This window comes from Aspergillus terreus, genomic scaffold (assembly GCF_000149615.1).
Source record: "Aspergillus terreus NIH2624 scaffold_1 genomic scaffold, whole genome shotgun sequence".
NCBI classification, from domain to species: Eukaryota; Fungi; Ascomycota; class Eurotiomycetes; order Eurotiales; family Aspergillaceae; genus Aspergillus; species Aspergillus terreus.
The window spans coordinates 1,487,794-1,514,840 of record NT_165972.1 but is presented as its reverse complement, the minus strand read 5'-3'; the positions used below and the strand labels follow the sequence as shown (position 1 = coordinate 1,514,840).

General features: G+C 54.9%; 10 protein-coding genes across 10 annotated transcripts; 5 read left to right on the top strand and 5 right to left on the bottom strand.

The window, feature by feature from the left end:
* Positions 1-1,988: 1,988 nt before the first annotated feature.
* ATEG_00535 (uncharacterized protein) lies at positions 1,989-3,606 on the top strand (the record flags this gene model as incomplete). The annotated part of the gene is made up of 2 exons (XM_001210621.1): positions 1,989-2,105; positions 2,173-3,606. 2 exons carry the CDS (start codon positions 1,989-1,991, stop codon positions 3,604-3,606), a joined length of 1,551 nt encoding a protein of 516 aa, XP_001210621.1.
* A 1,282-nt stretch (positions 3,607-4,888) lies between these two features.
* Positions 4,889-5,867, top strand: ATEG_00534 (uncharacterized protein; the record flags this gene model as incomplete). Its single annotated transcript, XM_001210620.1, has 2 exons — positions 4,889-4,999; positions 5,061-5,867. 2 exons carry the CDS (start codon positions 4,889-4,891, stop codon positions 5,865-5,867), a joined length of 918 nt encoding a protein of 305 aa, XP_001210620.1.
* Positions 5,868-6,247: 380 nt separating this feature from the next.
* Positions 6,248-7,429, top strand: ATEG_00533 (NAD(P)-dependent oxidoreductase; the record flags this gene model as incomplete). Its single annotated transcript, XM_001210619.1, has 5 exons — positions 6,248-6,265; positions 6,315-6,512; positions 6,570-6,901; positions 6,947-7,108; positions 7,165-7,429. The coding sequence occupies 5 exons, from the start codon at positions 6,248-6,250 to the stop codon at positions 7,427-7,429; spliced, it is 975 nt and encodes a 324-aa protein (XP_001210619.1).
* Positions 7,430-7,786: 357 nt separating this feature from the next.
* ATEG_00532 (bZIP transcription factor) lies at positions 7,787-9,467 on the bottom strand (the record flags this gene model as incomplete). Its single annotated transcript, XM_001210618.1, has 2 exons — positions 7,787-8,895; positions 8,963-9,467. The coding sequence occupies 2 exons, from the start codon at positions 9,465-9,467 to the stop codon at positions 7,787-7,789; spliced, it is 1,614 nt and encodes a 537-aa protein (XP_001210618.1).
* A 705-nt stretch (positions 9,468-10,172) lies between these two features.
* Positions 10,173-11,516, bottom strand: ATEG_00531 (GTP cyclohydrolase II; the record flags this gene model as incomplete). Its single annotated transcript, XM_001210617.1, has 1 exon — positions 10,173-11,516. The coding sequence occupies one exon, from the start codon at positions 11,514-11,516 to the stop codon at positions 10,173-10,175; it is 1,344 nt and encodes a 447-aa protein (XP_001210617.1).
* Positions 11,517-11,984: 468 nt separating this feature from the next.
* ATEG_00530 (SAGA-associated factor 29 family protein) lies at positions 11,985-12,806 on the bottom strand (the record flags this gene model as incomplete). The annotated part of the gene is made up of 2 exons (XM_001210616.1): positions 11,985-12,267; positions 12,328-12,806. The coding sequence occupies 2 exons, from the start codon at positions 12,804-12,806 to the stop codon at positions 11,985-11,987; spliced, it is 762 nt and encodes a 253-aa protein (XP_001210616.1).
* Positions 12,807-13,853: 1,047 nt separating this feature from the next.
* pmi1 (mannose-6-phosphate isomerase pmi1) lies at positions 13,854-15,503 on the top strand (the record flags this gene model as incomplete). Its single annotated transcript, XM_001210615.1, has 5 exons — positions 13,854-13,884; positions 13,949-13,969; positions 14,034-14,125; positions 14,183-14,420; positions 14,497-15,503. The coding sequence occupies 5 exons, from the start codon at positions 13,854-13,856 to the stop codon at positions 15,501-15,503; spliced, it is 1,389 nt and encodes a 462-aa protein (XP_001210615.1).
* A 609-nt stretch (positions 15,504-16,112) lies between these two features.
* Positions 16,113-18,013, top strand: ATEG_00528 (putative 6-hexanolactone hydrolase; the record flags this gene model as incomplete). Its single annotated transcript, XM_001210614.1, has 5 exons — positions 16,113-16,160; positions 16,418-16,518; positions 16,586-17,035; positions 17,091-17,236; positions 17,292-18,013. 5 exons carry the CDS (start codon positions 16,113-16,115, stop codon positions 18,011-18,013), a joined length of 1,467 nt encoding a protein of 488 aa, XP_001210614.1.
* Positions 18,014-18,241: 228 nt separating this feature from the next.
* ATEG_00527 (putative Coatomer subunit epsilon) lies at positions 18,242-19,390 on the bottom strand (the record flags this gene model as incomplete). Its single annotated transcript, XM_001210613.1, has 4 exons — positions 18,242-18,350; positions 18,413-18,651; positions 18,711-18,846; positions 18,897-19,390. The coding sequence occupies 4 exons, from the start codon at positions 19,388-19,390 to the stop codon at positions 18,242-18,244; spliced, it is 978 nt and encodes a 325-aa protein (XP_001210613.1).
* Positions 19,391-20,408: 1,018 nt separating this feature from the next.
* ATEG_00526 (putative 1-phosphatidylinositol-4,5-bisphosphate phosphodiesterase Plc1) lies at positions 20,409-23,864 on the bottom strand (the record flags this gene model as incomplete). Its single annotated transcript, XM_001210612.1, has 1 exon — positions 20,409-23,864. The coding sequence occupies one exon, from the start codon at positions 23,862-23,864 to the stop codon at positions 20,409-20,411; it is 3,456 nt and encodes a 1,151-aa protein (XP_001210612.1).
* Positions 23,865-27,047: the final 3,183 nt, after the last annotated feature.

Here is a 27,047-nt window from a genome sequence, read left to right as displayed (position 1 = left end):
GCACTGGTGCCCATCGTGCCTGCTATGCGCTCTGCTATACTCCGAAGCAAGACTGAGTGACTGAGAAAGATTGGACAGGAATGCCGGGTCATGTACACCAGCGGTGATTGAAGGGCTCATCGGGTGAAAGGCAAATCAGCTGTGAGTGATGGAGCCGAGCTTAGTTACTGATAGGAGGTGTAGGGGGCGGATACAACTTAACCGCTGAAGATGTAAGTGTTCCATATACATTTACGAGTTATACGTCGTTAGACAGCCTGCGAAACATCGAGCCGTTACAACAGCACATGAAATTTGGATTAGACCTTGAATGCCAGTGGTGGCGGTCACAAACCATGTCTCTATGACGACAATGGCTGATGAAGCTATCGGATTCGATGTAAATCAAGAAGATATAGGCAAGAAAATAGGTTAGCTCAGCACCTACCCTGTGCTCCACCCAGTAGAAGAAACCATCCAGTGGTTCTAAGCTTCCATCGTCGAGACAAGTTTCGAGACACGGATCTCCCTCCTCTCGTGGTGGGCACAGCCGGGACTTTAGTAAAGTACCATACCTTCCCCAAAGCAGCCTTGGAGCGGCATGCCACGGGGCGGTCATGACATATCCCTTGAAGAATCTTTCTGAGAGTAGTCCATGGAGCCAAAACGCTTTCCGGCCTTTGGTTAGATGCAACCAAAGCGTACCGTAGTAGCACGCCAGGATGAACTCTGCGAGTCGTATTGAAATATTCAAGGAAGTCTCCGATGTCGGAAGCCGCGCCGAGTGCGCTACATGCAAGACCCTCTTTCGTCGTGACAGCGGCCTCGAGGAGGATTTTGCTTGGGTGAGTACAATCTCGGAATAAGAAGACTTGGTTGGGCCCAGGCACTTGTCCAAATCCAAACTAGGTACCATTGGCAACCAGCATGTGGCCCTATATATGCTTGAACTGCTAGGGGCACAAGTTGCTCCTGGATGTCCGGTGTCGCTTGGGATTTGTTTGCGCCCTCAAAACTGCGATTGCAAATCCGGATCTTTTGGCACATACCTCATTCAATCCCTTGCTCCCTCGGCAGAATGCAGCCCAACAGGACGTAAGTACCGTTTCGTCATCAACCGTTGTCTTGACACTTCCTATGTATTGGGAGATATATCCGCAAAGCATGCTGGGAGTATTACTGGTCACCAATCCCTCGGGTCTGACCCTACATAGCTCAGTGCCGCAGTTGTCCTGCGTTATGAGAATGTTCAGAACGGGTGGGTGGTATCTATGTAGGCGCATTCTAGAGTCTAGACCCTTGATTTGCGTTCAGGCAGGGGGGTCTCCGGAATGGGCAACGCAAGACGTGATTGGATCGGAAAATATGACCCAGCAGTAAGCTTCAACGGCCCGCGCCGGTGTAGCTTGTCTTTCAATCTGTCACGTTGTGCCGAATAGCCACATAACCCTATACCTATCTGACCTCTGCCCTGTCAAGGCTTCTAAAATAGGCTACGCCACATGCAATTCGGTTGCATCGTGCCTGAAATTGTAGCTTTAACATCTACATTTGATTATGGCGTGCTTAGGGCCTGCATGCTGTGCCCATGGCCGTGGGACAAAAGAGAATGAGAAATATACAACGGTATACTATCTTCGCGTCATCATTGTCCTGTGAGATCCAGTCTAGACCACCGGGTTGTGTCGCCAGTATCAGCCATATAGCTGTAGAAGATGGAAGACTGTCGTCCTTTGTGAAACGTACGTTCTTTGGAAATGGTATGCGTGCAACGCCATTATTAAGTTGGGATACGGACACTGCGACGCTAGCCCTAATCGTCGCTGCGTCCGGAAGTCACCTACTGTGTCCATCAGATTGGGCGAACGCCCGCTTCACCTATATAGAGGGTTGATGAGATCGGTCGCTCCGCCACTGGGGTTTCTCTCCTGAGCAAAAGATCAATCTGTGCATCTCTGCAATTCTCTGCTCAAGACGGCTTTTCCACCGGCTCAAAATCAACTTCGACCATGGCTCCCGTGCGTTTTTCGGGAGTCTGTCTCTTAGCGTTGATTTCCTGGATCAACATTTCCATCGTGAATCAACCTGTCCAGGCGCACCCGATTGTGAACCCCGATAATGGGCTGGTACGGCTCTTCGCACCCTTTCCTGCCCCTAATAATCATGTGTTTCATCGAAACTAACACCCGTCAGAACAATCTTGACTTTGGAGCGGCCCATGCCGCCCGCAGCCTAGAAATACGGGAGGCTGGCGACGCCAACTGCGGCGAGAGCTGCAGAACCAGAGGTGAGGGGGATCCTGGGGCCGGTACCTCCGCTACCGGTTCGTCGGGCGTGGGCACCATCGGATCGGGCGTCACTGTTATCAGCGGCCAGCCACCCGATATCGACAGCGGTCGTTCTTCATCCGGCGGTGGTAGCGGTGGTGCTGATCCCGGCACCCACCTAGGAACTAGTAGTGCGGCTAGTGCTGGAGGCACTAGTTCCAGTGGCTTCCTGGGCGGCTCCAAATCCGGCGGCTCTACTGGTGGTGGTGCTAGTACCTCTGCTGGCGGTGACCCTCCTGGTGTCTCCACTGGATTCTCTACTGGTTCTTCTACTGGTGGTGCTACTGGTTCCTCCGCTGGTGGTGACCCTCCTGGTGTCTCCACTGATCTCTCTACTGGTGGCTCTGGTGGTGGTGGCTCTGGTGGTGGTGGCTCTGGTGGTGGTGGCTCTGGAGCTGGTGGCCCTGGAGCTGGTGGCCCTGGAGCTGGTGGCCCTGGAGCTGGTGGCCCTGGAGCTGGTGGCCCTGGAGCTGGTGGCCCTGGAGCTGGTGGCCCTGGAGCTGGTGGCCCTGGAGCTGGTGGCCCTGGAGCTGGTGGCCCTGGAGCTGGTGGCCCTGGAGCTGGTGGCCCTGGTGCTGGCCCTACCGGTGGTGGCCCTGGTGGTGTTTCCACTGATCTCTCTACCGGTGGTACCTCTGGTGCCGGTGGCCCTGGTGGTGGCTCTGGTGGTGGCTCTGGTGGTGGCTCTGGTGGTGGCTCTGGTGGTGGATCTACCGGTGGTGGCTCTACTGGTGGTTCTACTGGTGGTTCTACTGGTGGTTCTACTGGTGGTTCTACTGGTGGTTCTACTGGTGACTCTATTGGTATTGCCTCTATTGGTGCCTCTACTGGCGGTTCCTCTGCAGGCACCTCCTCAAACAGCCCTGGATCAGGGTCAGCCAGCAGTGGAGCAAAAGCAGATGGACACGCCGACGCCAACGCGAACGCAATGGCGGAAGCATCCTCTGGCGGAAACACCGTCGGTGATCCGGGGTCCTCCAGCCTCGCCGAGGCGCAAGCCCATGCCCGTGGAGTCGCGGTCGGCGTCGGCCCTGTCACCTCCAACCAAGGCAGTGGAGCGGCCGGCGCGTCCGACAACGCCGCGGCGTCAACCAGCTCGGGCCAGAACGGCGGCGCGAGCAACAATGGAGCAGGGACCAATGTTAATGTCGTCACCGACGTTCCTGGTGCCAGGCCGAGCCCGGATGGGGGTGAAGGTAAAAACAACAACCAGCCTCCCAAGACCCAGGATGGGCTTGTTAACTCTTTGCTGGGGAAGTTGACTTCGTGGGTTGATAGTGCGCGACGAACCGAAGGGTGAAGTGAAGAGGAGAGAGTCGTTAGACGGGAGGAGCTCTGGGTATTTCTATGACTGTATAATTAATATTTCTTCCTGCCACAATCGACGGCAATGCGACCTCCTTGCCTTGAAGCGGCAGATGCCTTCGTTAGATGTTCTCGCTATAGAATGCCCAAAATCTATTGACTGTAGGTTGTGGCCCCCGATTATGTGGTATTCTCGCGCAGCAGTCTCAGCCGAGCCGACATTTCATGTCTTGAGGGAAGAAAGACCCAAAGTCAAGCTCACAATTGAGCAATCTATGATGAGTATTCGGAGAGACTCTTGGGCCGGGCTATGTGAGAGAACCAGGAATACCTAGCTGGCCAATTTCATGAACATGCCGCAGAATATGCTAACGGTAAGCATACCAAGCCTAGGAATGCCTGTCACACTTCATGCCCGCGGACTACTGCCTGTGGCATTTGGCGGGATATTTCGCCGGATTGGAAATCCCTTGTTCAGCCTGAGTCTTGGGTCCACCCAGGTAAGGAGAGCGCAGCGATGGCAATGCTAGGCATCGGGTGTCAACCATTTCTTGGCAGGACCTAGCGTAGGCTGTTGACCTTGGGAGGTTTGTGGGCACCGTTCAGGACAGTCCAAGGCTCTACTACCGGCATTGCTGAACGTCAAGAACAGACTTCATCCAGCTCCTTGCAGTGGTGACGTTTCTAGTCGTAATATCGAAGGGCTTTGATGTACATTCTTGAACAAGCGCAACTTCCCTAGTTCAACCGTTCAAAACCCCAAATCACATTCTTTCTCCCTACATAATCCAGTCGTACTTCATAGTCATTCATCTGGTACCTCGCTGTGCGATGGCTGTACGTTAGTTGGTATACCTAAGCTATGGACCCATCTACCACCCCTGCCGTTTGGTTTCTGTCGGTGATGGCAGTACCATGCACGTCGTGAGTACATCACGGCCTTTTGATTGAGGAAAGTGGATAGTGGATACGGGAGACAAATAGGATTTGCTTCGACACTATATTTAACTGCTGCTGTTGCATTTTGCCAACGGTCATACCCACTTCTATAGGTGACCATATGGTCCAAGTACTGCTTGTAACAGCAAAATCAATTCGGACCCACAGCATCTCAGTACATTGGAATTGGGTCTATTGATCATCACTCTACCTTCTGGGTGTGCTTTTGCAAGAGCAGAGGTCGCAGTGATGCGGACTCCTCCTTTTCATCCTCCCCGATGCCACATCTCCCTATGAAATTTCAAATGCTCTTCGAAGACAGGCTCGCCCATCTCGCCATGCCAAACATATATGCGCTGACTGTGTTTGGCGTGGTATCAGCTCTCGGATATGTCCTGAACCGGCAACAGAAGCCTGACCTCAACGAGCCTCCTAACAGTCGACAGGACGTTTGAGTCAGCCCTTAAGCCTTTAGCGATGAAGTTCCTGTCGTAGCTCATAGCATGCAAGGCATGGCAAGCGCATGAAAAGGTCGTTGCAGCATTAGTGAAATACTACGAGATCGGCGGACAGGAGGAGAGTTCTGAGCTGGCATTTGTCCGTTGGAAGACGCTGCGCAACGGTGGCCTGCCGATTGAAAATATTGCGCGCTCTGAAGTATCAATGACTGTTGGCCTGCTTTCCAACACGGTTCCGGCGAATTTCTGGGTCCTGTTTGGGCTCTACTCCCGCCCAGAACTACTGGAAGAAGTCCGCCAGGAAGTTGCGCAGAAAGCACTCTACACCTCTGACAACGTTCGGATTCTGCATATCTCTACCCTGCATGACGATTGTCCCCTCCTTCTCTCGGTCTTTCAGAAAACATTGCGTACACGGACATGGACTTCTCCGTCACGCTTTGTTCCAGATGACTTCCTTCTGACAGGTCAATACTCTCTCTGGGCCGGCAGTGTAGCCAGTATGCCCGATGCGTCGGTAGGCCGGACTCCCAGACGCTTTCTAACGACAAATGAAGACGCCCGTCGAGTATGTGGGTTCATGATGTTTGGTGCGTCGCCCATTTTGTGCCCAGGGCGCCACTTTGCCAGCGCTGAGATTCTAGCAAAGGCCGCTACGACAGTCCTGCTGTACGACCTAACGCCTATGGGTGGTGTGTGGAACGTGCCTAAGATAAACACCATGGCCATCACGTCGGTTATTCAGCCGCTGAAGGGAGGATATGAAGTGACAGTGTCACCAAGAAAGGAGTACGAGGGCACCCAGTGGGCCTGCACGGTTCGAGAGGGCAATGGAATGTTCAATTTGATGGTTCGATAGGACGGCCCTGACGAATATTTTCATGTAGGACTTAGCCCTTATTTCTACTCAGCTATGGATGCCCCGGGGCCTTTCATTAGGAAACCATGCAGTCATCGGCGATGGACATATGCGCCATGTCAGCCAATCTCTAAATATATATTGTCGTGAAAAGGATATACCAAATCACGGGTGATCTTCACCTATACAGGAGACAACCAAACCACTTCCATCCATATAAGCTCCGAGGATATTCTATAGACAGAAGTTCAGGACCTACTCCATAGAAATTCGCCGTGGTCCGTCCGACTTCGGGCCCGCCCGTTATCGCTCCACCAGTATAAACACCGTGAACCCTTCCGACGACTCATCCTTCTTCAACCCCAGAACAACACCTCACCATGTCTCGAATCGGATGGGTACGCCTCCCCAGTATCTCAGGAAATATCATCCTACTGACGCGAACAGTACGGCCTCGGCTCCATGGGCCTGGCCATGGCCACCAACCTGCAAAAACACCTCGCCAGCCGGTCCGGCAGCGCCCTGCAGAACCTCATCTACTCCAACCGCACCATGGCCCGCGGCGATGCGCTCAAACAGCTCGGCGCGACGCCCGAGTCCAGTTTCCAGAATCTCGTCGGCCAGTGCGGCATCATCTTCACCATGGTACCACCCCCCTTTCCCCCCCGGTGCTGTTATCTACGGAATTAAAAACGCCGGCAGGTCTCCAACGACAAAGTCCTCACCAGTCTCATCGACGCCGCTCTCGCCTCCGGGCACGCCCTGCACGACAAGATCTTCGTGGATTGCTCGACCGTCCACCCCACCACCGTGGGGCTGACCGTCGCGCGGCTGCAGGCGCAAAACGCTTCGTTCCTGGCGGCCCCCGTCTTTGGCGGGAACCCCATCGCCGTCGACGGAAAGCTGGTCTTTGCCATTGCCGGGCCCAAGAAGGCGTCCGACGTGGTCAAGCCGCTGATCCAGGGGGTTATGGGGCGGAAGGTGATTGACTGCGGCGAGGATGCGACCAAGTCGTCGCTGTTGAAGATTGCAGGGTATGTTTTTGCTCTCTAGTTGTATTCGGCGACATTCTGTATGAGAGGCACTAAGTCGACATGGACAGAAACATCGTCACCGTCAAACATGATGGAAGCCGTCGGCGAAGCGCAGGTCTTCGCCGAACGGACGGGCCTGGGAACGGGCCCCATGGAGGAACTCATCGGCGAGGCGTTCGGCCCCGTCGCTGGCGGATACTCCAAACGGTGCGCATTCCCCCTTGGTTCCGAGATCATTCTTAGCATGACGCTAACATGTCCAGACTGACCTCCGGGGTCTATGCCCCCCCGTTGGGATCGCGTCCTGGATTCGGCGTGTCGCTGGCGATCAAGGACGCAGACCATGCGTTTGCGATGGCCAAGGAGCACAACGTCGAATTGCCCGGGCTGCAGGTCGCGCGCGACAACATGGCTGCCGCGCGGGAGTACGCCGGCGAGTGTCTGGATAGCAGTTCCATGTATGGGATCCTGCGCCAGAAAGCGGGGCTGGAATTCTGGAACGAGAAGAGCCGTCAGGGAGGAAAGTGAGACACCCCTTATTTGTTTGAGGGGTTATGTAGGATTTGTATATAATACTAGACATATACCAAAGCACTACGATGACGGGATGCGTGCTTGCAGATGCAAATTGGTATGATTTTATCAGATTATCCCGTTACTATCACTATACACCGCCAAATGCAATTTCATGCAAAATTTCTCCAAGTACGAATTCAAGCATAGACAAGAATCAATCGGACTCGAAAACAAGCCGCCGACCTCCGCGCCATCAGAGGCGTTTGTGCAATTTGGCCAACACACGGCCGAAGAACTGCGGCGGACGAGAAAAAACAAGTGCCATAAACGCCCCCCGTCATAAATATAAATATGAAATCGGATCAATTATCAACGGGTATTTCGGATCTTGGTCGTATCAACCAGGTTCGGGTACGCCTCGGCAAACGCCGGGCCCAGCGACCAGTTGTTGAGATTCGTTATATGCCGCTCAAAGACGGGGTTGATGATGAGCTCATTGTCATCCCCCGTCGAGAGGAGGCAGTCGGTCGCCTCATAGGGCCAGTTGACCGACAGCGTGCGGGTAAACGGGATAAACCAGTTCTCAAAGGAATAATCTTGATGCGACATGACGACGCGATCGCGCATGCGCGGCCACGGAAGGTAGTCCATCCAGGCTGGATGAGGCGTCAGCAGCTGTGACGGTCGCGGCGAGAGCCACTCCGGCAAGCGCTCATAATTCTCCTGGGTCGGATAAATCTGCCATCGCATGAGAAGGAACATCGCATACAGCACGGCGACCTGCTCCGGCAGCGACGAGATATCCGGGAATGTGCGCAGGATATCCGTAAAGACCTTCGACAGTGGATGCGAATACACGCTCTTCTCCGGATTGAGGAGGGAGGACACACTCGGATAGGGCGGCCCCACCAGCTTCTGCTTGGGCACGCCCTGGGCGGCCTCCCGCTGTCGGTGGTGGAGGAAGTCCAGCAAGATGGCGTCCAGCGTGCATGTTGGCGGAATATTTCGGATCGGGGTCGCGTAGGCGGTCATTGGCGGCTCGGGCCCCGGTCCCTGAGAGAACGGAGCTCCGTACATCGATGGGGCACTCAAGCCAGGCCGCAGGTTGTCCGAAGAGTGACGGAAGATGTCAACCCGGGGCACCTGGTGGCTAGCATCCAGGAGGAAGTTGAAGCCCATCCGCTCATCAGAACCGAAGTCGAGCCCGTGCGCGAGATTATGTCGCTGATAGTCGAAGGCAATTCGGAACGACGTGCCCGAACTCAAGCCTTCCCGCCGAAGGGAGGTTGTGCCGCCCAGCACGGGCGCGGAATGGGTGGAGGAGGGAGTCCCGACGCTCGGAATGGACTCCGTATAGGTATTGTCGTAGTGAGGGACCTTTTGAGGGTAGGGGCTGTTCTCTAAGAAGTTCGGGGTTGCTGAAAGCGAAGGGACCTTGGGCGTGGTGCGAGCTGTCGCAGCTACATTGGGAGTGACAGCTGGGGACACCGCTCGACGTTAGCTTTCCGACCTGACCTCCGACTGGTATGCGTCCTGGTGCCTTACTGTTGCACGATTCCGACGGCTTCCCGACCAAGGGCTGAATGATATCCATGACCGCCTTCAACGCCTGACGGATCTCGCGATTCTCCGCTTGGATGGCTTCGTTTTGCTTCAGAGCGGCCTGCAGGTCGAGGAACGGCTTCTGGGAGGACAGCTCCTGCACGCGCTGCTCGAGGGAATCAATATGGGCCTTGGTGCGCTCGCGGATGGCTCGCTGGGCCTGGCGGTCGTTGGCGCGTTTCTTCGCCAATTGCTCGGGGGTGAGGTTGGCGACGCCCCGAGCGGATGTGCTGTTCAACTTGCGCTTGCGCCCCGCCGACGCGGTGCTGGGGGCATCCGGAGTCGCAATATCGGTATACCCGGACGGCGTGGGGGAATCCTCCAATTTCACATATTCCGGGGCGAGGGGAGTGGGCTCCATCGAACTGATCGGCCGTGGCATGGAGGCGGAAGACTCGAGGGCCGGGGAAGCCGCCACATCGCTACGAGGAGACATGCGGCTGGCCATGGCCTCTCTCGGGTCGTTATCGCACGAGAATGGCCATCCAACACAGCAGGAAGAAGAAGGCTTGAGGTGGTTAGGTAGATACCGGGGATGGCATTGAGTTTTTAACGCAGGGAAAAAGGGTGAAGTTGGGGGACGAAGAAGAAAACGAGGGATCGAAGATGGCCAGATCCGAGACTGCCTGACACAGCCGGACGCCGACTGGACCCAGTGGAGTCCCGGCCGAAGTTTATCACCACCCCCGGGTTCTTCATGTGCTCCGCCTGCTTCGTCCTTCGCGAGAGTCATGTTCTATCACAAGATGAAGAACCCTAACAGCCTAACGGAGACAAAACAGGAGACTACTGCAATCACATCTATTGGACTATCGTGCCAAACGATCGAGATTTAACCTCCACGAGGCGATCCGGACGCCCCGATCAAGACCGGCAACAGAATTATACAATCAAGGGAAACTCTGGGCGACCCAATAAATCACAGATCCCAAACCAAGAAATGTGCACGAAGATGAACCGGACTATGTCGCAGCCAAGAAGATGAAGAAAGTGTGGTGGCTGAGATGAAGAACGAAACAATGACGGTCGTATATCGGAGCATTCAAAAGCGTCACAACGTAGATCCCATAAATACCCAAAGACATCAGATGCAAGACGTAGCGAGAGAGAAGGCGCCAAAGCAGATATATAATGCTCGAACAAGACTACTGTATCATGTGGCCCATCTTGGAAATCTGTGGAGCGCGTTAGCCCTTGGCACGTAGACAAAAGACATCAGGCGATACGGCGGATTCCGAACAGACGCAATGCCACCATGGATTGTGGGAGACCTCACCTTTGTCCTCAAGTAACCCTCGACCTCTGAACTCTTAATGCCCATCTTTCCGCCCGTCTTCCACGCCAGCGGCACCATCGCAACCCGCTCCTTCACTACCACCTCCCGATTGGGTCCCTCCACCGCGCGCACCTTATCCGGATTGTTGGTGAGCAGTCGGATGCCGTGGGGATTGGCATCCACCCCCAGACCAAGATCCACCAGCATCGCGGTGGCGAGACCGTAGCTGCGGGCATCGGCGGGGTGCCGCAAGAGCAGATTCGCCTCAACCGTGTCGGACCCGAGATCTTGTAAATTATAAGCCTTCAACTTCTCCCCCAGACCGATGCCGCGACCTTCTTGGCGTAGGTAAATGATAACACCCCCAGAGGCGTTGGATGGGACGGTCCTACTCTGCTGGGAGGCGACCTCGGCAAGCGTCTCCATGGGCAGTGACATCAATCGAGCGGCTTCATCCAGCTGCTCTCCACAGTCGCAACGAGCCGACCACGCCGTCTCGCCTGTGTAACATTCCGAGTGAATCCGCACCAATGGCGCTTGGCTGGGATGGCTTCGCGCCAGGTCCGGGGTATCTGATACGGGTCCGTCTGCAGACGAGGTGGCCCGGCTCTGTGCGCCCCCGACGCTTTCCGCAGCGCCTGTCTCGTCATACCAGCTGCTGACTCGACCAGGGTGAAGCTTGCCTACATAGGCGCCACGGATCATCCGGTCCATCTCCGTCTCCCCCGGTCTCACTGCGTCCAAGCTGCGACTTCGGATGGTGTTGCCGAACACGATCGCGAGGTGTTCTTTATTGTCGAGGTCGTTGTGGTATAAGTGGAGAAACATCTCGGCGCCATTGGTGGTGGGAATGCGTGCGCGAACAATACATTCCACCTTGGGGAGACAGGAGAGGAGTTTGGGAGGCTTGGAATGGGCGGTCGATTGCGTTTGTTGGTAAAGTTGGATAGGGTTTAACGAACCCCCGGGGGTCTGCGGAGGGGTGAAGGAGGGGGACAGGATCGATGGCGGGACAGAGGGGGTTGCGCTCCCACTGGGGCTCTCTGAGCCCCCAGGTTGGTCTGCGGCATTGAACCGGATATCCTGGATTCTCTGGTTCAGAGAGGGAGGAGCGTCCTTTGCGTCATGGAGCGAGAGGTCATCGTCGACAGTCGGAGTGGAAGGAGAGGGTTCTTGCGGTGCGAAGGTCGGGGAAGCGTGGGATGGCAGGTTCGACGACATTGCGTGATAAGGCGGCGAGGATGGAGATTACCGACGGACGAAGTTCATATCAGGGGATTAGGAAGACGCATGAAGGAGGAAGACAGGAGTAGCGGTCGAAGGGAGGGAGGAGGTAGCACAGACAAGAAAGATATTCAATAGTTACAGGTAGAAGGTAGTTTAATAATTCCGTGACATGTGTAAGGTTCTCGGACCCTCGGGAATTACGCTTCTTGCTTTGCTTCGATGGGCCGCGGGGGAAAACCGAGAGGGGCTGACTCATCCCGCCTTAGTCACGCTGACAGGATGATTATCTAGCATCTTCTATCATTTTCATTTTCATATTCCTACGGAGTATAATCCAAACATACGGGGTAGCAATCCCAAACAATAACCAGACTCCCACATCCAGAATCAAACATCATCATGATCTCGTCGTAGCCAAGGGTATCATCATCATCGTAGAGCTTCAAGCAAATCAATCCCAGGTCATTTGCCCGAGACATCCAGAACAAATCGGCGATCAACTTCCATCTCCTTGTCGTCTTCCTCCCCTTCGAACTTCAGACGATAGACGTCCTTTCTCGATCCCATTACCTCGGCACAGTAGAAAGTAGTCGTATCGGGGTACCGGGCCAGGACCTGCTTCCCCACGGGGAAGGATGGCAAGGCCGATCCCACCTGGGGAATTGGGATTAACGAGGCAGCTGTCGTCTTGTAGACCGCGCCTTGCTCACCATTCTCATTCGGCTCAGGGTCTTGCACATCGTACCTGGAGATAGCTGGTTAGACAAGTTGCGCCAGGGCAAGGTCCACACGCTGAGAGGCTTACCGTCTCTTATTTCCGTCCCCCGAGATGCTCTTGATGATGCATTGAATCCCCTCGCCTTCGAATCCTTGTTTTTTGTTGTGCTTAAACACGACCTCAGCTCCGACCACGAGCTGCCCACTGCGTTCGGCCATAGTGCCCTTGGTGCCTTCCGTACCCTCTTCAACCTTCACAACGACACTGTCCCGACTATCCCGACCATCGCGCGCCTGCGCGCTCGACACGCTCGTACTACGTTGAGTCCCTCCCTTGGAGCGGCTGACCTTATCCGAAAAAGAGGGTCCAGAAGGGCCAGGGGACTCTGTGGCGGACCCGTCCAGGTCATTTCGTTTCTTACGAGACTTGGAGAGAGCCGCAGCGCGATTCTGCGGCGCCTCTGCCTCCGACGCTTGCCGGAGTGCCGTCAACAGCCCCAGATTCTTGATGACATCACTGGGCTCATCTTGCAAAATAGCTCTTTCATCTTCACAGAGCTTGAGCATCTGCCGGTAGAGGCTATCCAGCTGGTTATGCTCCGTGAGGGTGGGTCCTGTGCTCGATTAGTATCTAGCAGATAAAACGCAGTAACAATTATCACAACAAGGACCGGCAAGGGAGAGGCCGAGAAAACATGGATCCCGTAACTTGACCATCTTGTCGTGACGACCTCTCGCATTGCCGGAGGTAAACCAGGCACAACGAAAATGCACGGCTATATTCTTTTCCTACGCCAGGAACGAGAAAACAAGAACACAAACCGGAAGGAAACTAACGACAACGAAATTCGACACTTACTTCCACCTTCTCGCCCGATCTTCTCGTTCAGCGCGGAGATCTGCTCCGCGAGGGATTTCTGTTTGTCGTTCTTCTCCTTGGCCTTGCGCAGGTCCTGAAGAATCTTGTTCCACATGTCGGTCTCCTCGTTGGCAGCCAGACCATTGTCTCTGGGGACCGGAGGCCCCCTAGGTCGATTTCGTGACATGATCCTCAAGGGAGTAAGGGCGGTAACCGCAACGTCACGTTGAACCAGTCGGTGGGAAGGAGGCAGAACCAGATTATTACTACTTCCGGGGGAGGTTGCAGCGACGAGGTCGGCCGGATCCCTGGCGCGTTCGATTCTCAAAGCGTCCCACTCAAAGGCGGAGACGATTTCCTTGTTCTGGGCACTGCGCGTTCCACGAGCGGCACCCTGCCGGAGGATATGCGGACGAGAGACCGGCGAAGCGCCATCCTGATCGATCGTCGGTAAGCGCTTTGCCGACCAAGACGGCAGGCGGTGATGGGCGGATTCCATCTTCGTCACGGGACGGATGCGGACAGCCCGATCGGGGATAGTGTGTCCTGTCAATTGATCGCTTTTGTTCAACTTCAACTTCTCCTCTTTGGCAAGATTCCGTTGGGAAGAGAGAAATTGACGAAAAAACGCTGACGAGTGGTGTGTGTCCGAGTCGGAAGACAGGAAGGAAAACCACACGAGACCTGAAACGCGACTCCCAACAAAGGGAAGCAGCAGCGACCTTCACTTGCCCTACCCCTCCACCGGCATCGTCATGCAGGTCCCTCTGCTTCGCCTCCAGTGTGGTAAGTTCCGTTCACACGCTGCTCTACTCGCGCAATCCTTCTCTAATCCACTCGTCTTGTGTAGGCGTCAACAGCTACGACTGGGGTATGTCCCCTCTACCATTGATCTTACGACCCTCTACAACATCGGCTGACCTCCCCCTCCACAGGCAAGGTCGGCCACGAGTCCGCTGCCGCAAAGTATGCCGCGATCACCGCTGCCTCTGACTTCTCCATTGACGCCGAGAAACCATACGCCGAAGTTCGTCTTCCTCGAGTTCATTGATCCCAACTTCGCTGACTCCGATCTCCCCCGCAGCTATGGATGGGCACCCATCCCTCCCTCCCCTCCAAGGATCTCGAGACCCAACGCACACTCCTCGACATGGTCCAAGATAACCAGGCGCTGATGTCGACTGAGGTCACTCAGCGGTATGGTGGAAAGCTTCCCTTCCTGTTCAAGGTGCTTTCCATCCGCAAGGCACTCAGCATCCAAGCCCACCCGAACAAGAAGCTGGCGGAGAAACTTCATGCGCGGGATCCTCGGAACTACCCTGGTCAGTAAAATGATGAACCGACAGCGATGGTTTGCACCATAGCGTTACCAGATTCTAACATTACATGTACCTGCAGACGACAACCACAAGCCCGAAATGACCATCGCAATCACACCGTTCGAAGGCCTGTGCGGCTTCCGTCCGCTGGCTGAGATTGTCCATTTCCTCCAAGCTGTCGCTCCCCTCCGTCAATTGGTCGGCTCTGATGCCGCCAGCGAGTTTGAAAACGCCGTCAAAGGCTCTGAAGATTCCGACGACCCCTTCGTCACAAAAAAGAACAAGGATGCTCTGCGCGCAGTGTTCACGTCGCTGATGCGGGCGTCGCCCCAACAGATCGAAGCAGCGACGAAAGACCTGGTTGCGCTGGCACAGGATGCCCCGGAGACCTTTGCGACGAGCGCCGAGACCTCAGCGACGAACCCCAGCAACCCGGCCGAGATGGCGGCCCTTGTCACACGCCTCAACGGACAGTTCCCCAACGACATCGGCTTGTTCGTCTTTTTCTTCCTCAATTTCGTGAAGCTGGCCCCCGGCGAGGCCATGTTCCTGAAGGCGGACGATATCCACGCCTATATTTCGGGAGACATCATCGAGTGCATGGCGTCGTCCGACAACGTCGTGCGGGCTGGATTCACGCCCAAGTTCAAGGACGTCGATACCCTGACGGATATGTTGACATATTCTTACGCGCCTATCCAAGAGCAGAAGTTGGAGCCCACCGACTACCCGTACGCCGTCCTGAATGCACGGGCGTACTCCAGCGGCTCGTCCTGTCTTCTCTACGATCCGCCCATCGAGGAGTTCTCCGTCGTGAAGACTGCGCTGAAGCGGACGGGCGCCAAGGCTACCTTTGACGGACTTGCTGGCCCCAGCATTTTGATCTGCACGGGAGGCGAGGGTAAGATCACTGTGGGGCACAAGACTGAGGAAGTCAAGGAGGGATATGTGTTCTTCATCGGTGCCAACGCAGAGTGCATCGTCGAGAACACGCGTGAGGGCGCCGATGATGAGAACGAGTTTACGACATACAAGGCGTTCTGCGACCTGACCGGAAAGGAGGATGTGGTGAACGGTCACTTGTAAACAGAATGATAATATATGGGCAAATTTTCCAGCTGACAAACATCGTCCAACATGACTAGCCTCTATATGTCTTAGTAAGGCAGAACAGGCTCGGATATGCTGCCGTCTATTTTGATATTGACTGTCTGGCCCGGCCAATCTAAGGTACCTGCCCAGGTAGTCCTCAGGTGGCTTTTGTTGGACATTCCCGCATCATCTCTGAAGATGAACGTCTCCAGCTCTCGACGTTGGGGGAATGGAAGGTAAGAGTCCAGAAAGTGAGTCTACCCAAGATTGCCAGTTCATGAGGGCGCATAGCCTGGTTTTGCTTATTCTCGTCCATGATTCTGCTCCGCCACTACGAACAAATCCTCACACATTGGCCGATGCAATCGATCATGGGAAGTGTCAGACGACCGTCGGCTGAAGTGAAAGGCTTACAGGGTCCGTCCACATCACCTTATACCTCCAACCTCTGTTCTTTGATGGTAGCGCGCGAGTAGGACAATCGTTCAGCGATGTCACTCGCCCCGTATAGAGGATATAAATATGGACAGTGAGCGTCTGATGTCCCCTCCCCTCAAGCTTCCCGAAGCCTTCCTTGAAACCTCGTGACTCATATGCACGAAAATGGGAGACTTCTACGTCCGTAACCCTCTGGGCGCGCCCGCTGCCTGGGTAAGACCTGACGCGTCGAGAAAGTTCACCTATTCGTGGAAGGTATAGTGTTAGTTCCCTAAGGATCGTCGTGGTACAGGGCTCACCTTTCCCATCCCCAGAATGCAAGATTCACCGGCTATGAGGGGTCGTCGGCGTGGACGGCGAACTGGATGGTGGAGTCAAATTCCAGCTGCGCTACGACTGGGACACCAACCACGGATTCCACGTCAATACGACCAAAAACGGAGAGTCGAGGCACTACACTGGAAAATCAGAACTTCTATCACGCTTCCGACGAGGAAAAGGCCTGGTATTACAGAGCATGCAACTTTCTGAACAATCGCAAGAATTATGATGAGGATCTGGCTGCAGAAACGTTCGTGTCGGGCCGAATCTAGTGCTCTTGTTGATCCATTGGCAATGTATGCTCGCTTCTTGTGAAGGAGTCCAGGGAAGATGCACATGAAGTCAGTGTTTCTGAAGAGTCTTCCCGTCTCTATCCACCGACGTCCTCTACCCTATGCCGTAGATGGGCAAAGCCGAGGTTACGGCGCTAACGACGACGGAAGCACGACGATCATGCAAAATGCGGGGAAGCACTCTGGATCCCGTCCTATACCCACACGTCGAGCTCTCTTCTTCAATTCTACGCCCTTGCACTTATCAGCATCTATCGATATTTACACTGCGATGGCTTCAAACGAACAACCACCGCTCTCCTTCTGGGAGAGAGCCGACCTCTACCCGGGCCAACTGAGCGCCATGGGCGCGGCCCTCTACAGCGCCTTCACGGGGGTGTTCCGCGGAAGCTCCGGCAGCAGAGAGTACAAGCTGCACGTCGCGAACGCGGCCGTCCGCAAGCTGGTAACGCGGCTGAGCTCGCGACAGCTGCAGTGCGAACCACCTACCAACCAGTCCATCACGAAACAATCACTAACGCAGACGCAGAGCCCTCTCCCCGTCCACCGAGCAAGCATACGAGCTCTTCACGAAGAACAAGGGCCTGCACCCGGAGACCGTGACGCTCGCGCACGGCGCAAAGGGGCACTGGATCGGGAACCCCAACGCCAAAAAGGTCATCGTATACTACCACGGTGGGTCCCCTCCCTTAACCATGTTCCGAGGGCGTCAGCTAACCCACCTGGGTAGGCGGCGGCTTCGCCCTCAGCGGCAGCGACGGCCACTTCGACTTCTATAGCGGGCTGATCGAGTCGCTGAACGCGAACGGGCACGACGTGGCGCTGTTCTTCCTGTCGTACGCGTTGACGCCGCACGCCGCGTACCCGACGCAGCTGCGGCAAGCCGTCGAGGCGCTGCGGCACATCCTGACGCAGACGGGGCGCGCGCCGGGCGACGTGATCGTCGCCGGCGACTCGGCCGGCGGCAACCTGGCGCTGGCGACGCTGCTGCACCTGACGCATCCGCACCCGGCGATCGAGCCGCTGGCCGCCGACACGGCGCCGCTGGCTGGCGTGGTGGCGTTCGCGCCGTGGGTGAACTTCGCGACGGACGGGGCGTCCATGCAGGCGAACCGGTACAAGGATGTCATTCCGCCCGAGGTGCTGGTGTACTGGTCGCGCGAGTACCTCGCGGGCGGGACGAGCGATGCGTGGAGCGAGCCGAATACGGCGCCGTTGGAGTGGTGGGAGGGCGCGAAGGCGGAGCATGTGTTGATTCTTGCGGGCGAAGACGAGATCTTGTTCTCGGCGATTGATGATTTTGCGAAGAAGTTCCAGACCGTCGTGCCTAACACGACGTATGTCGTGGGGTATGGCGAGACCCATGTGGCGCCTGTGTATAGTGGTCGCATCCTGGGCAAGGAGACGCAGCAGGGACGGGAGCTGCAGAGATGGTTGGGACCGCGGTTGTAGATGCTGTAGTTAAGATGTACTGCAGGGATGTACGGACGCAGGGAAATTGAAAGGCATAATTAAATCATGGAGTGTATTACGATGGAGTCTCTATCATGAATTGCAGCCTAATCTGCAGCAAATAAAAGCCATCGCTGGTAAGAAATACCTGGGATAATACAATAGCTACGCCGTTGCATCACTCATCAGACACAAATGAACAAACAAAAATCACGTCAAAATGACCGCTCACGAAGACACCTTCGGCGCGTACTTGGCAGCAGCGGTATCGAAGAAGTCACTCTTTTCCTTGAGATCAGCCAGCAGAGCATGCGACGGCTGAACCTGCTCCAAGCGCCTGTTTCCAGTCAATTAGCACACATCGTTCACTCAACATAAAAACAAGGCGGGGGAACATACGCCTCCAGCTCCTCCGTCGGCTTCCCGGCCAGCACATTCAGCACAACGCTGTTGGCAATCAACTCCGCATCGTCGGGGTACTTTTCCAGGGCGGCCGACAGCGCCGCCTCGGCCTCGGGCAACCGACCGAGATGCATCTCCGCGACCGCCTGGCCGACGATAGACAGCGGCGCAGACGTACTGGGCGCCGAGGCGAGTTCCTCGTACACGTAGAACGCCGACTGGTATTTCTCTCCGCCCTGCACACCGTCAGTCAGCTCGCGCACCAGCCAAAAAACAGGCACGGAAAACCACGTACAAGTCTCAGTCCCACCCACGACTCGGCGATATTCACCAGGAGAGAATCCTGTGCCCACCGCTTGGCGGCCTGCACCTCCTTCAACGCGAGATCGGCCCGGTTCTGCTGGAGATGGATCTGGACGATCAGCGCAACCCTGCACACCCTGTTAGCCAACTCTCCAGACCACAGGGATCAGCTACGTACGCCTCCAGGTTGCCCTGGTGCTTCGCCAGCAACGCCAGCGCCTCCTCGCTGTGGCCCTGGGCCTGCAACAGCGTGCCGCAGAGGACCTCGACGGTGGCGTTCTCCGGGTAGTTTTCCGCGAGGTCCTGGGCGAGCTTCAGGGCGCCGTCGTGGTCTCCGGCGGTGTGCTGCGCCAGCGCTTTCACCGCTGCCAGGTCGGGGGTTTCGTCGTCGCCGGCCACGTCGCTCAGCACCTGGTCGGGCTGGCCGAGGGCGATCTTGGCGCGAAGCTTGAGAACGCGGGCGGGGAGTTGGTTCTCCGGGGAGAGGGCTGATGTGTCGAAGTCGAGGACGGCGTCGTATTGGCCCTGATGGAAGGCATTGTGGATGTTGATGAGTTCTGTTGGGCGCAACGTGTCAGTGTTAGCACATGGTACATGGTGCGGTGAGGGTCGAATCGGCTCGACGGGGTCGAGGTCTGGAGACGTACCACCCTCTGCGGAAAATGGATCCATGGCGATAGCAATTGAAGTGTGTGGGGTTGACGATGGGAAATGGTCGAGATAGAAAGGCGGAGGAGCTATGGGCGGACATGAAGTCGTCACGTTGCCTTTCCACTGCGGCAAGTGGGCCGACCGCAGGTTACCCGAGTCTCCTCACATCTCGTCATTTCAATTATCTTTGGTCCTCCATCATATAGATAGATAGCATAAATCAAAAACAATTTGTTACCAAGTTAGTGTCTAGACTTGCTACAGAAAAATTACGAAGAACTGTTCATCTGGAATCAAACGAGCGTCCCAGCGCGTCTTTGATATTAAAACACCAATAAGAAATATAGTGACAGACATGTCCATGCCGCTTCGGGGGATCATCAAGACCCGCGACGAATGGACAGAACAAAGTGAAGTCAGTAGGAAGTGTGGCAAGTCCAGAGCATGCCACCTTCAGATGCATCTTGCCTCCGCCGTTGATGTCCGATTATGCAACCTTTCCTGGGTGAATCTGGACTCCCTGAATGCTACCATCCCGATCCCAAACCGTGATACAGAACAATATAATCAGCAAAAGACAAAAAGAAAAGAAAATCAAAGAAAGTAATAGAACAGGGGCTCAGCCATGCAATTACACGCAACATCAAATGCACACAATAGAGGGTATCGCCAAATACAACAGATAAAACAGATGGGAACTCAGTATCAACTCAAGCAGTAGATGATCCGACGCAGTCGACGCAACCATGCATCGTCCCTTAACAAAACCAGGTACAGTCAAACAAGTGCATGATCGTGATTCTCTTCGGGTCCGCCAGTGACCGAGGGAACTGTAACGAGCCACGGGCTCCCGAAAACAAGTCGTCAGATGAACGATACACCAGGGTGGATGCAAGTAAGGTGAAGAAAACGCCGCTCCCTTATCTGCACATGGCTGTAAAACTGAATAGGAAAACAAATAAGAGAAAACAAAAGGAGGGATGGGATTAAATACAAGTAGAGGACGGAAGGTGGATGTGCGCTTCCAAGATGAGGGGCCTCAGTAAGGCGGGAATGATGCGGTTGATGCTGTAGACACGGTAGGTGTCAGTGCAGGAGATGTGTCCCTGTCCTCAGGGCTAGTTGGCGTCTCACTGCCTCTTTCCGTCAAGAGATCTCTCTCTCGTTCGGTGGACGAGGTGCGCTTGAACACAGTCTGTCCGATCTGACGAAGGATTCCCAAGCGTTCCGCGCGGAGCTCTTCCGCATCGAGCCGCTGCACAGGCACAGGATCTTCCTTGCTGATCCTGCAGAACAAGGTCGAGAACAGATATTGATCGCCGCCACCGTCGTACAACGGTAGGTAGCGGTAGCCTTGGGACAGACTGCTGAGTTTCGCTGTGTATGTGGCGAGCTGAACACCGCTGTTATTGCCGGTGCTACGGCCATCCAAGGAACTCCAGACGGTCCACCGCACGAACACCAAGTCAGGGTACTTGGTCTCCAACGACAGCCTGAAGCGGTCGTTGAAGATGGGGCTATACCCGTTACTCTGTTCGATCTTGGTACGTCGGCGATGAGGATACCCGATTCCGGACATCCCATTGCGAGCCGAGGCATTCATGCCCCCTTCGCCAAAAACGAAACTCTGGCCTCGATCGTCTGCACTGAACATCTCGATCTCCACGTAGGGGTTGATGTTATCCTCGGGTCCCAGACTCCGCGGCCGAGGCAGTTGCTGGGCCGAAATGACATCAACCGAAAAACGAACCAGATTCCTCTCGGTGCTCTTCTTCTGCTCGTCAAGAGGACTTAGCGCACGGAGCGATTCTGGCTTCAGAACGTAACCTGTGCGGTCGCTTCCGGCAGCAAACATGGCCTGATTCAACTGCATCCCAATATCGTACGTCTGCCAGTTCAACGCCGCCATCTGCACACCACGTCGCCAGAACTTGAGAGGGTCGAAGTTGGAAGAGCGCAAACGAAAGGCAGACGGGTAGACGCGGGTGAGATACTTTCGGTTATGCCTGTCAAAGAGCGCCTTGTTCTCCGTATCACGAGAGATACTCTCGAAGGATCTTTCAGCGAAAGAGTACACGTGGTTGTACCGCTGGCTTTCCGACGAGTGAAAGCTGCTCCATTTGTATCCTTTGGTGTACACACCCAAGTCGGATAGAGGCTTCGTGATTTTGCTTTTCTGGCGTCCTTTTCTTTCGCGCTTCACGGACGCCATTGCACCATCGCTGTCCTCCGTGGCGCTGCTGACGCTGGTGGTGGTAAATGATCGTCTATCTTGAGTGACAAATGAGCCGGAGCTATCGGGGCCAATAGTCGGGGGACTGGACAGAGGCGGCAGAGTCATAATAACGGGGTTTTCAGGCACAGCTGGGCGAATGAAAGGTGAACTCGAGCTGCGTTTCCGTCCAGCACTGCCCACAGAGCTTCCGGACTCCTGACGCATGTCTCCCTGGGTCTCATCGCAAGTTTTGACTTTCACGAGAATGCGGCCTTTCAGCTCCTCCGGCGACGGAAGGACAAAACTGTTGTTCATCAACGGCTCCAGCACGAGTTGCTCTTTGAAGGTGTCCTTCATGATCTTCACCATCGCCAGCTGCTGTTCGGGGTTGCAATGGACTTCCAGCGACAGGATAAGTGGGAAGTCCGTGGTGATAAAAGCGTATCGGTTGATCACCGTAATGCAGTCAGCGAACAAGACGCTGGTGGTTAAAGTTCTTCCATGAGAGACAATCGGCCGACCATCGGCGCCATCCCAGCAATCGATTTCCACACAGCGACAGCCCTGTGACAATGCGCTAATGTACGCTTCGGTACTGGACGCACCAGCCACCTGACGGCCCAGGAGGTAGGTGTTGTGCGAACTCGAGATGAAGTATTCGTTCAACGGGCGATCAAATCGCGACTGAGGGGGGCGGGAAGCATGAACCCCGTTCCAGGACGAGGCCAAAAAGGATGTAAATGCTTCCAGGCCCATTCGAGGGGCGGGTTCTTCTCCTGATACAGGGGTACTCTGCGCACTGGAGCGGGATTTTCGGACGAGCTTATCGAAGATGGAAATCCAGTAGGTCCGGTCAGCATCCACATCTTCATGTTGAACGTCGCGAAGAAAAACCAGGAATTCATCGAGAGTGAGGCCCTCCTTGGCATCCTTGGCATGATGCTTGAGTATGTCCTTGACATCCTTCCGCTCTTTCAACCGCGCGACGAAATCCCGAAACTCAGCAAAGCTCAGGCTACCGGTTCTGCTAGAGTCGGCTTTGGAGAACTGTGCGCGAAGCATATTTTTGGAGCAATTGATATGCAGATTCCGACAAACACTCTCCACTGCCTCAAAGTCAAGGGTCCCTTCTTCACCAGGCTTCAGCCCCTGGGGATAAAGCCGGGACATCTCGCGCTGCCAGTGGGCCTTAAGAACCGCTTCGCTTTGGCCAGAACCAGCCAGCCCAGCCATCAAGCCAATCCGATATCGCGAGATATGCTCAAGAGTGGTCGTCCAAAGGTCGAGAATGCGGTCATTCGGGGCGATCAGATGGAGCGTCTTGACAGCACGACCCTTGGATCGTTCAGCGTCAGCGATGACAATTGTGAACCATCGACTCTCTGCATCTTGCGGGACCTGATGCTCCTCCCGGTAGTTGCGCGCATCTGCACCAACGCGGATCTCTTTGATGTCGTCAATGTAGAAGCGCTTGGACGGGTTGGAAACGTCCCAGTATACTTTGCCCGCATCGAGATCCAGGAAGAAGCGCACTTGCTTTCGTCGTTTCCGGGTGACCTTGGTCAGGACAGTGCCACGCTGGATCGCCGAATCGACCTTGGGTGCCACAGCCCCTGAATTGCGATGGGCGGCCATGAAATTGTCGCTGGGCAGGCTAGAAGACTCCCCGCCGTACCAAGCACCGAGAGAATCAAGCGTGTCGTTGCTGTCTTCCTCATTGCTGGATTCCAGAGCGTTTTCACGGCTATTTGCGGCACCCGTTTTGCTATCACTGCGGCGGCGCATGATGACAGGTCCAGAGCTGCGGTCGCGCTTGTCGTTGTGGGAGGTGGACTGCCGGCGTCGGGTGAGTTTGTTGGCGGCGCCCCGAGAGATTCGACGCATCAGACCGGGGGCTTTGCTCGGATTCGCAAGGGAGTCACCCGAGCCCGAGGCATTGGCGTATCCGGGGACAGCCATGATCGACTCTCCGAGGTCGAACGGGGCGGAAGGGAGAGGAGGAAATGGAGGTACACGTCCTCTGAAACTGTCGGTAGCAGCGTGCAAAGGAGTCCCAGAGGGACTGGAAGCATTCGAAGAGTTGCGGATCGGTTTTAGAGAATTCGGAGTCTTGGAGATGGAAGATGGGTAAGGAGGAGCGGAGGAGGGATTCGGAGCGGGAGGAACAGAGGTGATGACATGATGTAATTTTGGGGGTTTGGGGAGGGAGGTGGTGAGTTTTAAATTGGGGGGAGTATCGCCGTTCATGGTCGAAGACGAAGAAGTAGCGGCGTAGGCCATAGTCAGAGTCTACCTACCAGCCGTACTGGTCGGCCGCAAAACGTGAGACTGTCAACCTGTTGTGAACCGCGCCAATGCCTGAGTCACCTGGACTCTCGAGAGGGCGAATGAGCACTACAGCAGGGGACAAGCAGCCGTGTTGGTTCTGGGAATGGGGAGAGCCAATGGCCAGGGTGCAATACGAGCCCAAGTAGGGAACGCGTCTGGCTGAGCAATGCAAAAGCCACGTCCTTAGCGGGAGAGCTCAGTTTTTGATATCTGCATCTTGGCCTGCCTGTGACGCAGTGCGGAGGACCCTGCCGGAGAGCACTCTCGAAGAGGATAGGCGAACGAAAATTAAAATCAAAAGGAATATCCCGATCCCTGATAACAATTGCGAAGGACACGGGCGCAGTGTAACGAGGCTGCCGCGGGAAGATAACTGGAGCTCGTCTCGTCGCTTCACGTTATCAAACGGAATGGGGAATGACCTGGCTGCCCCAGTTGGGTCCGGTTTTGAGGAGCTGATGATCACTCCTCTCGCGCCCTTCGGACTCTGACGTGCGCCTTGTCGGACGATTGTTCACCCTCGGTATCCTAGACGACCCCTCCTTGAGGTCGTTGATCGCCTAACCCGCGGGGAAAGCTGCCTTCTTTTTCTGCAGGGAGAAGGACAGGTGCGGAGGCGGACCAATTGGGAGAGTAAGCCGGTGATGGATTGAGGTTCTGCTCAGGCAGAGGTCGAAACGGCTAGTGGAAATTTCGCCAGGAAAGAGGAAAATTACCAAGAAAGCATGCAAGCGATCACGGCGAATGGGCTGCTGAAGGCTGCGGCGCAAGTGCTTCGCTGTCAGCGGCGCCTCTCTCCACTTCCTGATTGAGTCAAGGGAGCAATCGGGGGTTGCGGCGGTTGGCGGAAGAGTCAGAAAAGTGGGCGAAGGGAGCAATGGGCGACGAAGATGCAAGCTGCGGTTGCAGGACAGCTAGCCAGCGAGCAGTCTGAATCGATGCAGGTGGTCCAAAGGGGGAAAGGTAGCGGTGATGGACAATCGGCGAGGGCGTGGATTCGCGATTGACCGACTTAGTGCGGGTTCAATTGTCTCGCTGTTCCGCAGCGATCGATGCACGGTTACGTGGGATGTAGTCCAGGACCTGCAGCGACAGCCGCCAGGATTGATGTATGTCAGAGAACGATGATCATGCGACTGGGGATTTGCGTGGGTGAGAAGTGTAGAGGAGAGACGGAGGTTGCGGGCAGATTCCGTGTTCCGGTGATGAATAAGGTAGAGGAAGATGGATGGCGATTGAGGGTTGGGAGGTGGAATTATGGTGTGATTTTTGACGAACGTCCACGTCGAGGATGAAGAAAAGGGGAAAGAATGAAAACAGGTCGGACAAGAGAAGATGGTCTTGGGGCAGAAGAAGGATTTTTGGAAGGCTCGAAATTCGAAGAAATGTTTCAATAATAATAATTATTGGAAAAGAATGGAAGAATGAAAGAAGCTGCTGGAGTGGGTACGGCCGTTTCAACGTACCTATACCGTATCAAGACACAGACGGTGTATTTCGGTCTCGTAACGGGTACGAGTGCGGTTCCGTCACAATGCTCACAGAGAACAGAGGGGATACGAAAACGAAGTGCTGCTGTCTCTGATTAAGGTGGTACCACAGTATGTGTACCACAGTCTGGCCAGAGTATGTATGTAATGATGATCTAACAGCAATGAGACTGAGGATAGGGATAGGTAGGTAGAGTCAGAAAAAAGCCGTTTGAAGAATCTGGAGATCAAACGAAAAGAAATGAAAGAAAATCCACGATAGTTATGATGGAGGGAAACCGGAAGGGCAAGGGCGGAAGCCTTCGATCTATATACTAGCGAGGTCAGGAAAGGGATGACAATTTGGGTAGGTATGTAGTAGTCTAATCAAACCGGGCCGTTGTCGCTGGGCAGTCATTCATTCATTTCTTTCCCTACAACCTATTAATTATTTACTGCATACCGAACACCGCCTACACAGAATGGTTAACCAATGGCCAGGTTGAATCTCTACGTAGTTATGAATTCGACTGGATAATACCTGTACTTCCTGGTTCTGATGATGAGATGCTCGAATGGCCTGATTTCTTCATTCCCGCCTTTGCCAGAGTCACCTCCCATCATGATCTCCTGTGCCAGCGAATACCGCGACAACCTCATCTGCAGTTCATTGGATCAAGACCCCCCTGGACAGAGTTGGGCAAGAGCCGCGGAGTCACAGACATGGATGCCGACGCTGGATCGCCATTTGCCCGTCCCCGATCATCCAACTGTGCACAATGGCAGGAAAATCCTACGGGCTCCTTTCGATTGGACGATCATCCCTTACCAGATGTCACCGTCAATCTCGCAGCCTGTACGACAGAGTGTTTCAGAATTGTGCGCATTGGGAGACGAAATTGACGGGGAAGAGAAAGGGGGGGAAAGGGGGATGGATCTCACGCCACCTACCGACTCGGTACTGACTTCTATTACCTCTATAGATGCGAAACTGGTGGATACAACTGCCCACTGTCCACATCATTATTATTCCAGAATCCCCTGAATCTGTAACAGATTCATAGTCCTACCTAAGCTCGTTCTGCTCATTGCGGGTGACCGTGTGATGTTTGATGTTCAGCGCATCCGCAGCATGCCTCCAGTCGATCCAAAGGCCACTATTGTTCCGCCTTCATCTCATTCCCAACCCGTTACCCACAATATTTCGTGTTCCACGTTACAGATTTTCATTTTTTTCTTCCTTAGGTTTCTCTCGCCCCGACAGAGTGGTCTTCCTGGGGAAAAAGCAGATACGGTGGATCTTCGAGTTTCCTAGAATTTTTCCCTTCATTCTTTATTGCTCCCTCAGTTTCAACTCGGACATGATGATCTTGCTCCCCTATCCCTGTCGATGGGGAACTCTACGGCGCCTATCACCGATCCCTCTGCCTCGCATCCCTCGTCTGACTGCCAGTTGGCCCAATGAGAGAGAGCTTTGATTGATGTCCGACTATAGGTCACCTGATACGAGCGACTGGAAAACACCAATGACTGGAGTCTTTGTTCGAGATAAAGGGACGGGAAAAGAAAAAGAAAAAAAAGAAATAGTCATGATCGTAAAGAGGGGAAGTCATGACGGAAGCGGGATTCTACCTGGAGCCAACACCCCACGTAGGGACGGGAGAAA